Raw genomic sequence first — 17,480 nt, forward strand, 5'->3', positions numbered from 1 at the left:
GCTCTTACGCCTGAACAGCACGTTTTACAGAGACCCGCTGCTGATCTGCGCTTGCCACACTTGGAACAGCGCTTAACACTCTGCAGCCATCGCCGAAAAAACGGCGGAAGATTCAAAATGGCAGCTTTGCGCCAAAAATGTCCCGATCGCGGGCCCTCCCCAGAGGAGTCAGAAAACACTCTTACCTCACTGGACCGAGAATACAAGCTCCGGTCACGCTGTAGAAACTGAAGAAAACCTCTCTCTCTCTTTTTTTATTTTATTTTTTTTAACGCTGTGAGGAAAGTAGAGAAAACAGCAAAAGAGACAATCAAATCAACTCCGGAGATACAGAACAGTGGGAAAGGCAGGGAAAGGCGAACCAATGTGCCTGCATCCACCAAGTATAGAGTGGGAAAGAGCAGGGAAAAGTGAAACTAATATGCTCACATCCACTGGGGGGATGGGTAAGGCAGGGAAAGGGCTAACCTATGTGCCTTTAAAGTGAAGCTGCTATAGCCTCTAACACTCCGGCTAACAACTGGCAAGCCAGGAGCCACCCCCAGGCAGATTTTTTAAGGAGCTTGATCAAGCTGCAACCACCCTGCTTGGGGAGATAGAGAATACTGAAGAGGCAGTGGAGCTAGCTGTCCATGTGGCACTGTGAAATTTGAGTGCTCTCTATCTCCTCCTGCTGGTTGATGGACACAACCCATACGTAATGGCTTCATCTGCTTGATGACAAGGAAGTGAAAGTTTCCCTAACTAAAGCTATTACTAGAACACAGCCTTACTCAGGAAGCATATCTGAAGCTGTAAAGGCATTTCAGTGTTGGCAATGCTTTCAAAACATTTCCTACACATTTATTTGCATTTATGCTGTTCACTTTAGGAATTGTTAGTATTAGCTCTGAATTTGGCCACGCACTTGCAATTGTCCAACCTCCCTTTTGTGTGAGGGCTGTACTGCTAGAAACAGATACAGCATTAACTTATGTGCTCTTTCCTGATAATTTCTAATCTTTTGCATAAGTTATGATCTAACTTTAAATAATAATTCTGTAGCCACTAATTACACTTACAAAAAGTTCTAATATGAATTCAAGCTTACAGTTTTTGTTTTTGCTCTGCAGTGCTGTGGTACAGGCATTGTAACAATGGCACTGGACTCAGAACACACACAGGAAGGTAAAATTATGTATCATACCTGATAATTTTCTTTCCATTAATCATAGCTGATCAATCCATAAACTGGTGGGTTGTGTCCATCTACCAGCAGGTGGAGATAGAGAGCAAAGCTTTTGCCTCCCTATATGTGGTCATGTGCTGCCGGAAACTCCTCAGTATGTCGATATCAAAGCTCCATCCGCAGGACTCAGCACTTAGAGAATTACACCCACAAAGGGACACTCTGCCCAGCTCACCACCGCCGAAACGGGGGAGAGGAATTAACCCAGTTCATCCCCACACAAGTGGGGGAGGGGAATCCGTCCAGCTCATCCCCGCGGAGCGGGGGAGGGACACCACACCCGCCGATGCGGGGGGATCTGGCTTATCCTGCAACCGCAACCGCGGGAGGAGCTGACTGACCCTAACACCGCCGAAGCGGGAGGGGTACAAAGCTGCCCTACAGCCGCACGGAGGGAGCGCCGGCAGAATTTAAGTCTCAATCCAGCCCCGTAAAACGGAGGGGAGAGGAATGCAGCAGCTCACTGTAACACAAACTCGTCTCAACTCTTGAAGAATCTAATTGAAAAAACTTAAACACGAAGTCCTCCTGAACAGGAACTGAAGACTAAACTTGAACCTGAAATGCAACCAGAATATAAACAGTACAGATATCTGGGAGGGGCTATGGATTGATCAGCTATGATTAATGGAAAGAAAATTATCAGGTATGATACATAATTTTACCTTCCATATCATCATGCTGATCAATCCATAGACTGGTGGGATGTACCGAAGCAGTACTCACCCAGGGCGGGACATAGAAATCCCTGACCGCAACACTGAAGCTCCAAACCGGGCCTCCGCCCGAGCAGCCACAGTCAAGCGGTAATGCCTGGAGAAGGTATGGGCCGATGCCCAAGTTGCCGCCTTGCAAATCTCTTCCAAAGAGACGGACCTGGCCTCTGCCATCGAGGCCGCCTGAGCTCTAGTGGAGTGAGCCTTCAGCTGGATAGGCGGCACCTTCCCCGCGGCCACATAAGCCGCTGCAATGGCTTCCTTGACCCATCTTGCCACTGTAGGCTTAGCAGCCTGCAGACCCTTACGAGGACCTGCAAACAGAACAAACAGATGATCCGACTTCCGGAAATCATTGGTCACTTCCAAGTATCTGATGATGACTCGTCTCACATCCAGATATTTGAGAGCAGAGTATTCCTCTGGGTAGTCCTCCCTACGAAAGGAAGGGAGACAGAGCTGCTGATTCACATGGAAGCGAGAAACAATCTTGGGCAGGAAGGAAGGCACTGTGCGAATAGTCACTCCTGCCTCAGTGAACTGCAGAAAAGGCTCTCGACATGAGAGTGCCTGGAGCTCGGAAACTCTTCTGGCTGAAGTGATAGCCACCAAAAAGACTGCTTTCAACGTCAGGTCTTTCAGAGATGCCCTCGACAAGGGTTCAAAAGGCGGCTTCTGCAAGGCTCTTAGCACCAGGTTGAGATTCCACGCAGGCACCACTGAGTGCAGAGGAGGGCGCAGGTGATAACTCCCTTGAGAAAATGTACCACATCTGGCTGCGAAGCCAGGAAAGCACCCTTCAGGCGGCCCCTGAAGCAAGCCAGAGCCGCTACCTGGACTTTAAGGGAACTGAGCGACAGGCCTTTCTCCAGACCTTCTTGCAGGAACGCCAGCACTGAAGAAATTGGAGCAGTGAAGGGAGAAAGTGAGCCTGCTTCACACCACGCTGCAAAGGTACGCCAAACCCTGGCGTAAGCAGTAGAAGTAGAGCGCTTCCTCGCTCTCAGCATAGTGGCGATGACCTTGTCTGAGAAACCCTTCTTCCTCAGATGCTGCCGCTCAATAGCCAGGCCGTAAGACCAAAGGGGGAGGGATCCTCCATCACCACGGGACCCTGATGCAACAGGCCCTGCTCCACTGGCAGCCGCAGAGAGTCGTCCACTGAGAGCCTGATCAAGTCCGCATACCAGGGACGTCTGGGCCAGTCCGGACCCACCAGGATTATCCGGCCCGGATGCTTTGCCACCCGGTCTAGTACCATGCCCAACATGGGCCAGGGCGGGAACACATAGAGAAGCTCTTGTGTCGGCCACTGTTGGAGAAGAGCATCTACTCCCAGAGATCGAGGGTCCCGTCCTCTGCTGAAAAAGCGCGGCACTTGGCAATTGGCCGATGACGCCATCAGATCTAGGCTCGGCTGGCCCCAGCGCTTCGTTATGTCCAAGAACGCCTGAGCCGATAACTGCCACTCTCCGGGATCCAAGGTATGGCGACTGAGAAAGTCCGCCTTGACATTCATGACTCCGGCAATGTGGGCAGCTGACAGCTGTTCCAGGTTCGCTTCCGCCCACTGGCATAGATTCATGGCTTCCTTGGCTAGAGGGGCGCTCTTGGTACCTCCCTGGCAGTTGACATAGGCCACAGCCGTGGCATTGTCCGACAGGACCCGTACTGGCTTCAACGCCAGTACCGGGAGGAACTCCAAAAGCACCAACCGAATGGCTCTGAGTTCCAGGAGGTTGATAGACCACTTTGCCTCTGCAGTAGACCAAAGCCCCTGCGCTGTCCTTCCCAAGCAGTGGGCTCCCCAGCCCGTCAAAGAGGCGTCTGTCGTGACGACAATCCACTCCGGGGTCACAAGAGGCATCCCTGCAGACAACTTGTCTGTCTTCAGCCACCAGCTCAGCGCCTTGCGCACTGCTGGGTCCAAGGGAAGGAGCACAGCATAATCCTCCGACACCGGAGTCCAGCGCTGCAGCAGAGAGTGTTGTAGTGGTCTCATATGAGCCCTGGCCCAGGGCACTACTTCCATCGTGGCCGTCATAGAGCCCAACAGCTGCACATAGTCCCAAGCCCGAAGCGGAGAGGCTACTAGGAACTGGTCCACCTGAGCCTGAAGTTTGACAATCCGATTGTCCGGCAGGAACACTCTACCCACTTGGGTGTCGAATCGAACTCCCAGATACTCCAGGGACTGAGTCGGGCGCAGCTGGCTTTTCTCCCAGTTGATGATCCACCCCAAGGAGCTCAAAAGAGCAATCACCCGGTCCACAGCTTTGCCGCACTCTGCATAAGAGGGGGCTCGGATCAACCAGTCGTCCAGATAAGGATGGACTTGTACTCCTTCCTTTCGCAGGAAGGCCGCGATGATCACCATTACTTTGGAGAAGGTCCGCGGAGCAGTAGCCAACCCGAACGGGAGGGCTCTGAACTGGAAGTGTCGGTCCAGGACTGCAAAACGCAGAAAGCGTTGATGAGGAGGCCAGATGGGAATATGCAAGTACGCTTCCTTGATGTCCAAGGATGCCAGGAACTCCCCTGCCTTCACTGCCGCTATAACAGAGCGGAGAGTCTCCATGCAAAAGTGCCGAACTTTCAAGGCCCGATTGACCCCTTTGAGGTCGAGGATAGGCCGTACAGAACCTCCTTTCTTTGGTACCACAAAGTAAATGGAGTAACGTCCCTTGCCAAGCTGATTTTCTGGCACCAGAACGACCGCACCCAGGCGGATCAGATTGTCCAAGGTCTGCTGCACTGCCACAGCTTTGACCGGAGACTTGCAGGGAGAGAGTACAAACCTGTCTCTTAAGGGTCGGCAGAACTCTAGCTTGTAGCCGTCTCTGATGACTTCCAGCACCCAAGCGTCTGAAGTCACCGACTTGCCCGGGCGGTACCGACGGGCTTCCTGAAACCGTCCTCTGGAGTTACCAGGGTGAGCACTGGCCCGAGCCCTGACCTCTGGTAACCTCTTGCCCTTAGACGTGCTGAGATCGGTCACAATTTTGTCCAGCTCGACCCCAAAGAGCAGCTTGCCTTTAAAAGGCAACTTAGCCAGGCGGGACTTAGAGGCGTGGTCAGCCGACCAATGTTTCAGCCAAAGCCAGCGCCGCGCAGAGATTGTCTGAGCCATACCTTTAGCCGAGGCTCTCAAGACATCATACAGTAAGTCTGCCAAATAAGCCAAGCCCGATTCCAGGGCCGGCCAATCAGCCCTCAAGGAAGGATCCGAGGGGGAAGCCCGCTGCACAATCGTCAGGCACGCCCTGGCCACATAGGAGCCGCAAACTAAGGCCTGCAAACTTAAGGCAGCCGCCTCGAAGGACGACCTTAAGGCCGCCTCCAATCTTCTTTGGGCGTCCTTTAGGGCCGTGCCACCTTCCACCGGCAACGCCGTTTTCTTAGTCACCGCAGTGATTAAAGAATCCACGGTAGGCCAAAGAAAGGCCTCATGTTCACTTTCAGGCAAAGGATAGAGGCGGGACATAGCCCTAGCCACTTTGAGGCTCGCTTCCGGGACATCCCCTTGAGCCGAAATTAAGGTGTGCATGGCATCATGCACGTGGAAGGTTCTAGGCGGGCGCTTCGTTCCCAGCATAATGGCGGAGCCAACAGGGGCTGAGGGAGAGACGTCCTCTGGAGAGGAAATCTTCAAAATGCTCATGGCCTGCACTAACAGGTTGGGCAAATCCTCTGAGCGAAAGATCCGCGCTGCAGAGGGGTCATCCGCTCCATCCGAGCGGGAATCCGTCTCCTCCAAGGAATCCCCAAAGGACCGTTGGGAGAACTCAGATACACTGCCCTCATCTACATCAGAGGAGACAAAGGCCTGGGAATCTACCCGAGGGCGTTTACTTCCGGGGGCCTCAACCCCTTTGTCGGACAAGGGAGAAGGGGCAGCGTTTTGCATAAGGAAGGCCTGATGCAGCAGCAAAATAAATTCGGGGGAGAAACCCCCCAGACTGTGTATTTCAGCAGCCTGGGCCACAGCCCTAGACGCACCCTCAACCGGCGCTCGCAAGAGCGGGGCAGAAACATGCTGCGCATCCAAGATGGCGTCCGGCGCGACACTCCGCGAAGGAGCCGCGCGGGAAGAACGGCGCTTAACTTTAGCCGCTTTTTTGCCGTCGCCCAAATCAAGGGCGGCCATGGCATGAACGTCTCCCAGCTCAAGGGCGGCCCAAGAAGAAGCCGTCCGAGCAGAGTGGCCAGCCAAGATGGCGGAGGCGAGCAGCGGGGGATGGGCGTTTATGGCGGGAAAAACCGCCGCACCGGAGGAAGACCCGGGACACTGACCGGCCTCCAAACTGATACCCAACAAGGGCGAATCAGACTTTAAAACCCCCGCATCCCCGCTAGAAGCGCACACGCGGTCCGGGGAGCGATTCTTCGCGCCCTCGCCCTCCGACGCCATAGGCCACGTGGAGATCGATCGGGGAACCCCCTGCCCGCTATAAAAAGGTAAAAATTACCTGCGTCTCGCTGCGAGCTGTAACGACCTGGTGTCCCAGTGAGTAGCTGCAATAAACGTTTAAATAAACGTCGAAATAAACGCCCTTAAGGACGTCCAAAATTTTTTTTTTTAAACGGAGCCAGCGGGAGGGGGGGGAGAAAAGGAGGGACCTGGCGCCACCAGGTTTGCACTTGCTCAAGAAGAGCCCTCAACCCCAGGTACTCAACAAAACCTAAAAATTAGGCTTGGAGACCTAGCCAGAGCTGCTGCTGTGTGTGACCACCACCTGCTGAGATAGAGAACATACTGAGGAGTTTCCGGCAGCACATGACCACATATAGGGAGGCAAAAGTTTGCTCTCTATCTCCACCTGCTGGTAGATGGACACAACCCACCAGTCTATGGATTGATCAGCATGATGATATGGAAACTATATTACTTCATTGTTTCCTTAGAAGTAATTGAAGAAAATTAACCCTTGCTGTAGTTTCTTTCCCTGAAGCTAACTTCCACTGTATCTTAAGTTCAACAGACTTTACATGATAAAGGAATCAATTACATGCTTCTGATTTTTGATAACTATATAGATGGGCTTTTGGACTGTGAGTGTTTTTTTTTTTTTTTTTTAACTGCTCACTTGTTTTGTGCAAGAATTTTACTTTTTGTCCTGTAACTACTTGATTCATGTTTCATTTATGTTCCTGATTACCTTTGCCCGGATCCTACTCCGCCTCTTCACACTCCCCTTACCCGTCTCCCTTACACACCCCCTTCCATGACCCATTCCTCGCCCTTGACACACCCCCTACCACCCCCTGAAACTCCGCCCCTGACACTCCCCTTTACCCTACCCTTCTGAAACCGCTCCCCTTTGACACCACTCCCCCTTTCCTTGATGTCTCTCCACCCCCTGAACCGCCCATTTCTGATTTTTCTTTTACCTTAGTTTCCTCAGTGACTCAAGCAAAACAAACACTGGAAGCTTGCAGGGTGCCCCATTAATCTTGCTGGTATCTTGACACATCCTAAGGATCAATTGTGTGCCTCGCAGTACTTTTTATCCCTTTTATTATAAGTTTTGCACTATCTTTCACACTTAAATGCTAATACTACATATGATCAACTTTCTTCTAAACTGTTGCCTCCTCAGCTATTAACAGCAATGTAAAACTGTGGTTTAGAATTGTTATAAATGTTTTCTTTACACTTCTAAGCGGGGACCCGCTGTACCTGCTGACCACTTGCCCATTGTGCAAGGACCTGGCCAACACTGGCATGTGGACCTCACAGATATGCAAACACCTGTAAGAGGTAAGCGGTACTTGCTTGTCTGTGTCAACGCTTTCTTTCAATGGATAGAAGCATCCCCATGCACAAGAGAAACTGCACAAGTGATGGCACTTTCTCTCTGCAATGAAATTATTCCCATATTTGGGCATTCCAGGCAAAATTACTACTGATAATGGAACGTATACAAATCCCAATTCTTCAGAAAAAACAGTCATGTAGCTGCACTAACTGTACCTATAAATAACATACTTTTCCTGATGCAGTAATCTTCCTGGATTTATAAATCTACAGAACAGATGGAAACAATAGTAATATTTACTGCATACGGATTTTTCACAATATTCTAAATTTTTCTGTTCTCTATTTTTAGCGTGAACTAAATTTGCTCCCTTTTTGATTCTGTTTAGCAGTAAAAAAACACTTGCAAAATATCTGGATAATATGTTCATTAACTAGGAATTTTCTTTGTCTACTGCTGTTACAGATTATTTTGATGGTCCTACACATACTGATCTTGGAAATGTTCCGACAGTACGCTGAATCCTAATCAACGTTATCAAGAGTGAAGACGTGCCCTAAATTCCAGAATCCTATCCTGAGAATAGGCTACCATAGTAAACCCATATCCCGATTCTAACTGTATTCTGTTTCTCTACTCTGTTATAGCATTACTTGTCCACCAGTTCACTAAGTCCTGCAGGCTGCTAGCACCTAAGGGCTCAACCTTTAGGGAAAAGTGGTCACCACAGGTGAATTTTACCAGTTTCATTCCTGATCTACAGCCTTGATTCCACTTTAGTACCCTTGCTATAACCGACTTCTAGCAAGAGAAAGCCAGGAGATGTCAACTTCTCCAATGAAAATTTAGCGTCCCAATGATATCCTTGATTTAGGCCCTCTTTGCTTTGTTTTTGAATATTCTATTATTTTAAATATTTTTGCAGATCATTTTTTCCAGAACCTGCATGCCATTTCCCATGTGTTACCACGTGTACACTCTACCACAACTGTGTGCCCACAGTGCCTTCCTAATACCACAGAGTGACACTGACTTCTGGAGATACGTCATTCACATGGACTTTCCACATACTAATTATAAACTTATTTCTCTGCACAATAATTTTGTACTTTTACTGTGACCTTTTCTTTTGTATCCTGTGCTCTCTCATCCCTACTATTCTATGACCATTTAAAATTAGAAATAACATATCTGTCTTGCTTCACTCAGATTACGCACGCCAGAAGTGGGGATATTCTGCAAACCCCAATTCCATGAACATATAAGACTTAGCCCATACCCATATAAAGTTGAAGCTGTGACCTCTACTACAGCCGAGTACAAAACTCAGAATCAACTGTAGACATCTCAGAACCAGAACCTCCAGCATAATACAGCCAAGCAAATCAGGAGATAAATAATTCACAGTTGCTATTTATGGACATTATGGACTCGTATTTTGATTTATTTTTAGTTTATTATTGACCCTGTTTACATTGGAAAGGGGTTGGCGGTTGAGAGGCTAGGATGGGGGAGGGCAGACTTATACGGGGTCTGTGCCGGAGCCGGTGATGGGAGGCGGGACTGGTGGTTGGGAGGCGGGAAATACTGCTGCACAGACTTATATGGTCTGTGCCCTGAAAAAGACAGGTACAAATCAAGGTAAGGTATACACATGAGTTTATCGTGGGCAGACTAGATGGACCGTGCAGGTCTTTTTCTGCCGTCATCTACTATGTTACTATGTTACTATGTAAACTGATACTGCTTATACAAGTGTAACATCAAACCCTAATACTGACCAAGATATTACAATGTATGTGTAAACCCCTGTTTAGGTATCATTCAGCCATACAGTTATTAAGCTATAGTGTAACCAATCTTCAACCATAGAGTGACCTTTCTTAGTATAATTTTCCTAGGTTCTCTTCCTGTGGAGTTTCATAACTATAAAGATAAATGGGAGTTACTCATAGAAAGTGTTGCTACCATTTTGCTGTATGATGCAAACCGTAATGGTTACTTCAGCCTATTTTTAATTACACCATTGGCAATTCTAAACACAAGGATCCCCCTTACTAGTGCATCTCATAGTTGCTATCCGCTTCTTAGTGCTCATGATTGGATGGCCATGACGGGTAAAGTTAGGCCCAGGAATTCCAACCTGCTTAGGGATTCTGGATACCTGCAACCTAAGGCAGCCTGCAATCAGAGTACTAGTCATATGTCTGTTGAGCTCATGACAACAAAGAATTAGCTCAATATTTTGAGGCGATAGCTAACACCTAGGTGCAGGACTAGTTCACCAGCAACAAGCATTGACCTTAACCATATTTTGTGAAGGTCTTGGTTACACAGACCTTCAAATGGAGGAGTGGCCTAGTGGTTATGGTGGTGGACTTTGGTCCTGGGGAACTGAGGAACTGAGTTCAATTCCCACTTCAGGCACAGGCAGCTCCTTGTGACTCTGAGCAAGTCACTTAACCCTCCATTGCCCCATGTAAGCCGCATTGAGCCTGCCATGGGTGGGAAAGCACGGGGTACAAATGTAACAAAATAAAAAAGTGGGGATATGTATAATTATTTGGCAACCCAGGCCTGAGACTTTGGTTCAGGATCTAAAAATGACAAGAAAAGTACAGGCCTTTAGCCATAATTTCAATTCTGAAGTTCCAGCAAGCTCCTGAGCTATTGGGACACACCATGCAGCAAAATAAGGAAGGACCATGCAGCAAAATGAGTAAGGATCTAGGGTGTAAAAACCTCATAAACAGGATACAGATGGCTCCTGCTTAAATTTGTGGTTGACTCTAAAGATGACGAGATTTTGAAGCTATTCAGCAGCATAGCCAATCAGTGTTATCCATGACAAACTAGATCCAATCAGATGTGCTTACTGTCATATTACCCATATCCTGAGCAAACCTGCTTCAAGTGAGAGAGGGGCAGTCACTACTCTCTCCCAGGGGAAACCAATGTAGCACAACAGAATTGGCAAATTACCCAATTGCTTTCCCATGTATACCTTTGATTGGTAAAAAATCATAAAAGACTAAAACCCAGATAGCACCTGTTTGCAGCTGGGATACTATATTCCTATAACCAATTGATTGTACATGCCACCTGTATATTCTTTAGTGTCTTTGGTAAGTAAATAAATTTATAACCTTTAGAACTATACTAGCTCTCCTTCTCTTTATTAATATATGTTAATAATCCCTTGGTTTGGTTAAAGAATAAGTGAACTATTCTATTCAGGGATAGAGTCAGTTTTGGGATGCAATCAGCCTTCTCGAGGTTCTCTTTGGTATTAGCAGCTGAACTGCAGTATCAGGCAGAACCTAGCGGACATTTAACCCCAAATTAATTCACTCTTCATAAAGGCAGTTAATAAATCACAATAAAATAAAAAGGAAACTTTAGAATAGGTATTATACAATAGCTGAGGGCTGTAGCTGAAAGAAGAAAAAGACCCTGCCTGAGCACTAGCACTTACAGAGAATGTGAAATTTAATAGTATTTATTTTTCAAACTTCTATACCGCCTAAATCTATGCGGTTTACAAGATACAAACAAATCCACATTAAGTACAAAATTACAACATTAAAAAAATTAAAAGCTCTGTCTGCTGCAGATGTAACCTACTATTACATTCTATTTGCAACTGTTCCAAACTAAATGCCTCACAAATAAGGTTTTCAAATGGCGTTTAAATTGTGAAACCTCTGTACATAAACGTAACTGCACCTTCAAACAGTTCCACATGGAAATCCCAGCTATAGAAAAGGTTGAAAGCCTTGTGTCATTATATTTCACAACAACATATCGATTAAGCGAAATGCGCATTGCTGTCTCAGATATCAAAGTCCAACAAGGATGATAAATAAAGAAAAAAATCCTTCAGATATTGTGGAACAGGCAGATAAATCACTTGATAAATGAAGCAAAGCATTTTAAACTATATTTGAAAATAAACAGGTAACCAGTGCAAATTGTTTCAAGATGGGAATAATTCGTGTCACCCTAGACACGTCAATAACCAGTCTTGCAGCTGCATCCTATACCAACTGCAGCGCTCTAATCCTGGACTATGGTGTTGCTAAAAGCTTATCATCAACTGCAAGCACTGCCTAATCTTCTTACTTGGGCTTACTTTATAGAAAAACTAGTAAAAAAAGCCCCGTTTCTGATGCAAATGAAACGGGGGCTAGCAATGTTTTCTTCTGTGTGCATGTGGGAGTGTGTGTGTCCCTGCCCTCTCTCCCCTCCCCCCTCTGAGTCCTTCACTGTTACAGAGCCAGCGATTTGATTTCGTGCTCTGCTGTTTTCCTTCACTGACTGTGTTACAGAGAGGGCGGGGCACACACTCATAGGGAAACCGGATATCTCGCCCCCTTCACACTTCCGGCTGAAGGCTTCATAGAACGTTGGTTTTGCCTTTTATATAGAGAGATTTTATCCAATGGCATTAAATCAACTTTCATTTAAAACAGTGGATGGCCAGTATTAAAGTCAGGGTTCAAATCCCATTGCTGTTCCTTGTGCTCCTGGGCAAGTCACTTAACCCTCCATTGCCTCAGATACATAATTAAATTGAAAACCTTCTGGGGACAGAAGTTACCTACTGTATCCAAATGCAGCTAAGTTTTGAAATATAACAAATACAAATAAAAATAAAAATCAGACAAAAGATTGCAAATTAATACTGTCAAGTACTGAGCATTATGTAAATAGGAACAAACAGTTTGAAATGTCTATATGCCAATGTCAGAAGCCTAAGAAATAAAATTGGAGAGTTAGAATATATTGCACTAAATGAAAAATTACATATAATAGGCATCTCTGAGACCTGGTGGAAGGAGGATAACCAGTGGGACATTGTCATATCAGGGTACAAATTATATCGTAGTGATAAGGTGGATCGAATTGGTGGAGGAGCTAGTATTGTATGTTAAGGAGGGCCTTGAATCAAACAGATTGAAAGTTCTGCAGGAAACAAAACATATCTAGGAATCCCTGTGGATTGAAATTCCACGAGTAAAGGGGTAAAGGATAGTGATAGGAGTGTACTACCCATCTGCCTGGCCAGGATGAACAGATGGATGTAGAAATGTTATCGGAAATTAGGGAGGCTGCAGAGGGAATTGAACCTGGTTCCCCAGGATCTCAACCCACTGCTGACAATCAAGGAGCAGTGAGAATTGAACCCAGTTCCCCAGGTCTGCAATCCGCTACACTAATCATTATGCCATTCCTCCACTCCAGATAAATGTTGATCACCAGTGCTATACTCAGGTGTTTAGTAGCATTATCTAGATAAGGTCGCTGAAATCTCTCTGACTGCCTTTGCACTATCTGGGAGAAGGGCTGGAAATTACCCAGGTGCCACCAATATACCGACAGTGAATATTGGCAGTACCCAGGTAACTTCCAGTGGCCACTCTATACCTGGTTATCAATGCTGAATATCCAGGTATAGATATAAAAGGTGTGGTCAACATTTGAGTCCAACAGTGACCATACTGTTAAAATATCAAGGGGAATGTGCATAGCACATAACTATTTTGGGGTAGCAACCAATGTATACAACCACCAACAGCATCAAACAGCATTATGTATATGAATGTATATGCAACTTACTTTTTTTCTTGTTTTTAGATGAACCTGGATCTGTAAAAATAATGAATAAGGAGTTATTGCCTTGGTTACAATATTTCATTTTCAGTTATCGATTCACCCATTGTGTAATAAAAAAAATGCTGTTTTTTTTTTTTTTACATATTTTAATCTTGTTGCATATGCCTATGTGTTTGGTTTTTTTTTTTTAATTATGCAAATTTGTAACCCACCTACACCTTTGTATAGTGAGGAACATACATTTTTAAAATAAAATTTATGTTTTTATTCTACGCCTATATACCTAGGAAATGTGTTCCCAAGTACAGTATTACATAAGAAAAGTCAGTGACATAATAAAAGCAATACTGTGCTCAGAACATCCTCCCTGAAGCGGCACAAGTATTATTCTTAACTTTGCTTTTGAAGGTGATTTGTTTCCATTCAGTATGTATTGTAGAATAACTATCTGGTGTGAGAGTGCAGGTGAAAGGGGATCCGGGAAGGCACGAAGAAAGGGGGTACAGGGTGCCAGGGAATCCCAACGGGGCAGATTTCATGTGCACAACACCCACATCCAGAAAGCTGGGCTACCGGAGGCAGAGAGGTTGGCTGGGTGTGTTCCCCCGAAGCCAATCCTGTCTCCCCATTACGGCTCTGGCAACCTCTAGTAGCCAGACTCTGGCATAAGCTGTGAAGTGGAGCACTTAATTGCCCGAAGAGCTGCGCTTGCTCAATAGCAAGGCTGTAAAACCAAAGGGGGATGGATCCTCCATTTGAATGGGACCCTGATGTAGGCAGCCTCTGGATTGAGAAAGCTTGAGAGGTCTATCAAGTTGGAGACGAATGAGATGAGATTGGCATACCACAGCTGTCTTGGCCAATCTGGAGCTATGAACAGCATTATGCCTGGCTGGAAAGCAATGCACTGAAGGAAGACAATTGTGGGTCATGGCAAGAACACAAAGAAGACTGCTCCGAGGCCACAGTTGAACCAGTGCATCCAGACCCTTCAAACCTGCTTCTTTCAAACAGCTGAAGTGGTTGACCTTTGCATTCTGATTGCCATCAAATCCACGATTGGATGGCCCCATCATTGTACTAGGAGCCAAAAGGCTAGAGAGGACAGTTCCTAGTCCCCTGGATCTAGGGAGTGCCTGCTGAGATAGATAGTTGGTCTAAACATTCTGGAGACTTGAGAGGATGTGGAGGTGTTTCTCTGCCCAACTGAACAGAAAGCGAGCTTCAAACTGAATGATGCTCCTGCTCAGAGTCCTCCTTGTCTGCTGACACAGGCCAACCCTGTTCTATTCTTGGAAAATATCTAAGTGACCCTCGAGAACGAGGGCAAAGGCTCGTAACACGAGATGAATTGCTTTCAATTTCTAAGCGACAACGGACCATTCGCTCCCTGCACTGACTGTATCCCCTGAGCTACCTGGAAATGATCATGCACCCCTCAATCATGGTGACTATTTCCAAATCCATAATTAGAATGGGAATTCCTTTGGCCCAGTTCACAGAGTGTAACCACTAAGCCATGCTGCAGCACAAGAGAGACGCCCAGGGTAGAAGACAACTGTAGTCCTGAGAAACAGGAGACCAATGCCTGAGTAGGGATTCCTGAAGCAGTCTGATATGTGCCCTTGCCCACAGGGACCAATGTCCAGGGTCGCTGCAATGGATTCCAGAACCTGCGTACTTACAGGTACGAGGACTGCACCGATGCATCAGAAAATAGATCTGTCACTGTAGCTTCCTCTGTCTGTGGTTTGGAAGAAACACTTCTCCATAGCTCATATCAAACAGGACTCCCAGGTACTCCAGAATCTGAGTGGGAACTCATTTCCTCTTCTTGAAGTTGATCACGCAGCAGCTATAGCACTATAGAAGTAACTTGAAGACTTGTCTTGAAAGAAAGAAGCTGCGATAAACCAATTTTCCAGATAAGAGTGTATTCAAATTTGCCGTCTTTGGAGATAGGCTGCTACTACCACAATGACCTTGGAAAACATCCTGGGTACTGTGGTTAAGCTAAAGGGTAACACCCCCACAACTAAGTGTCGACCAAGGATACAGAATCTCAGAACTTCTGGAATGGAGGCCAAATTGGAACACAAAGGTAAGCTTCTGAGATCCAAGGAAGTGGGAAACTCGCCTACATGGACCAAAGCAATAACTAAATGCAAGGTTTCTATTCTGAAATGAGACCCTCAAGACGACGACTTAGCTCCTTGAGATCTAGAAACGTCCCATCCTAATTGGGGATAACAAAAGTAAATGGAATACTTGCCCTGTGTTGCTTCAGAGGAACTGGAGTGACTGCTCCCAGAGATGAAAGGGTTCGCAAGGTGTCCTTTACCATAATCTTCTTGTTAAGTTGGCCTATTCCTCCTGAAAGCAAGAGATGGTCTGCTTCTACATTAAAGGAATGCACCTATGAACCATCAATGTAAGCCACATACAGCACTGCTGGAGCAGCCAAGCTGGGAACCAGACTCTGTTTGACCAAACGGAAGATCCTTTTGAAAGTGTGAATGACACCCGTACTACAACCATCCTGGTCTGTAGCATTTCAGCTTCCAACTCTGGCTCTAGATGATGAAGAAAAGGAAGACGACCAATTTGTCTGTTTTGGCTTATCTTCTGAAAGTCTAAGAGGCTTCAATTCTTCTAGCTCCTTAACTATGCTACTGGAATCTTCACCAAAAAAACATTCGCCATGAAAAGGAAGCTTGGCCAGTTGGGACTTGGAAGTTGCATCTGTAGACCAACGTCTTGACCATAAAAGGTGACAGGCTATGACTGAAAGAGGTACTCTAAATACATGGTAACATAGTAGATGACGGCAGAAAAAGACCTGCACGGTCCATCCAGTCTGCCCAACAAGATAACTCATATGTGCTACTTTTGTGTATACCCTACTTTGATTTGTACCTGTGCTCTTCATGGCACAGCCCGTATAAGTCTGCCCAGCACTATCCCCACCTCCCAACCACCGGCTCTGGCACAGACCGTATAAGTCTGCTCAGCACTATCCCCGCCTCCCAACCACCGTCTCTGGCACAGACCGGCTAAGTCTGCCCAGCAGTATCCCCGCCTCCCGATCTTGACTAAGCTCCTGAGGATCCATTCCTTCTGCACAGGATTCCTTTATGCTTATCTCACGCATGTTTGAATTCCGTTACCGTTTTCATTTCCACCACCTCCCGCGGGAGGGCATTCCAAGCATCCACTACTCTCTCCGTGAAAAAATACTTTCTGACATTTTTCTTGAGTCTGCCCCCCTTCAATCTCATTTCATGTCCTCTCGTTCTACCATCTTCTCACCTCCGGAAAAGGTTCGTTTGCGGATTAATACCTTTCAAATATTTGAACGTCTGTATCATAGCACCCCTGTTTCTCCTTTCCTCCAGAGTATACATGTTTAGTTCAGCAAGTCTCTCTCCTCATACGTCTTGTAACTCAAATCTCATACCATTCTCGTAGCTTTTCTTTGCACCGCGTCAATTCTTTTTACATCCTTAACAAGATACGGCCTCCAAAACTGAACACAATACTCCAGGTGGGGCCTCACCAATGACTTATACAGGGGCATCAACACCCCCTTTCTTCTGCTGGTCACACCTCTCTCTATCAAAAAAGATATAGTAGAATTGGAAAAGGTACAGCGAAGGGCGACGAAAATGATAGTGGGGATGGGACGACTTTCCTATGAAGAGAGGCTGAGAAGGCTAGGGCTTTTCAGCTTGGAGAAGAGACGGCTGAGGGGAGATATGATAGAAGTGTATAAAATAATGAGTGGAATGGATCGGGTGGATGTGAAGCGACTGTTCACGCTATCCAAAAATACTAGGACTAGAGGGCATGAGTTGAAGCTACAGTGTGGTAAATTTAAAACGAATCGGAGAAAATTTTTCTTCACCCAACGTGTAATTAGACTCTGGAATTCATTGCCGGAGAACGTGGTACGGGCGGTTAGCTTGACGGAGTTTAAAAAGGGGTTAGATAGATTCCTAAAGGACAAGTCCATAGACCGCTATTAAATGGACTGGAAAAATTCCTCATTTTTAGGTATAACTTGTCTGGAATGTTTTTACGTTTGGGGAGCGTGCCAGGTGCCCTTGACCTGGATTGGCCACTGTCGGTGACAGGATGCTGGGCTAGATGGACCTTTGGTCT

General features: G+C 46.5%; 1 protein-coding gene across 1 annotated transcript in view; it reads right to left on the bottom strand.

Moving 5' to 3' along the window:
* Positions 1 to 17,480, bottom strand: part of EDA (ectodysplasin A) — a 318,832-nt gene that overhangs the window by 148,108 nt on the left and 153,244 nt on the right. Inside the window, exon 3 of the mRNA XM_030210396.1 lies at positions 13,323 to 13,352. Within this exon, the coding sequence (XP_030066256.1) occupies positions 13,323 to 13,352 (30 nt within the window). The remainder of the gene's footprint in view (positions 1 to 13,322; positions 13,353 to 17,480) is intronic.

The sequence above is a fragment of the Microcaecilia unicolor genome, chromosome 7 (assembly GCF_901765095.1).
Source record: "Microcaecilia unicolor chromosome 7, aMicUni1.1, whole genome shotgun sequence".
NCBI lineage: Eukaryota > Metazoa > Chordata > Amphibia > Gymnophiona > Siphonopidae > Microcaecilia > Microcaecilia unicolor.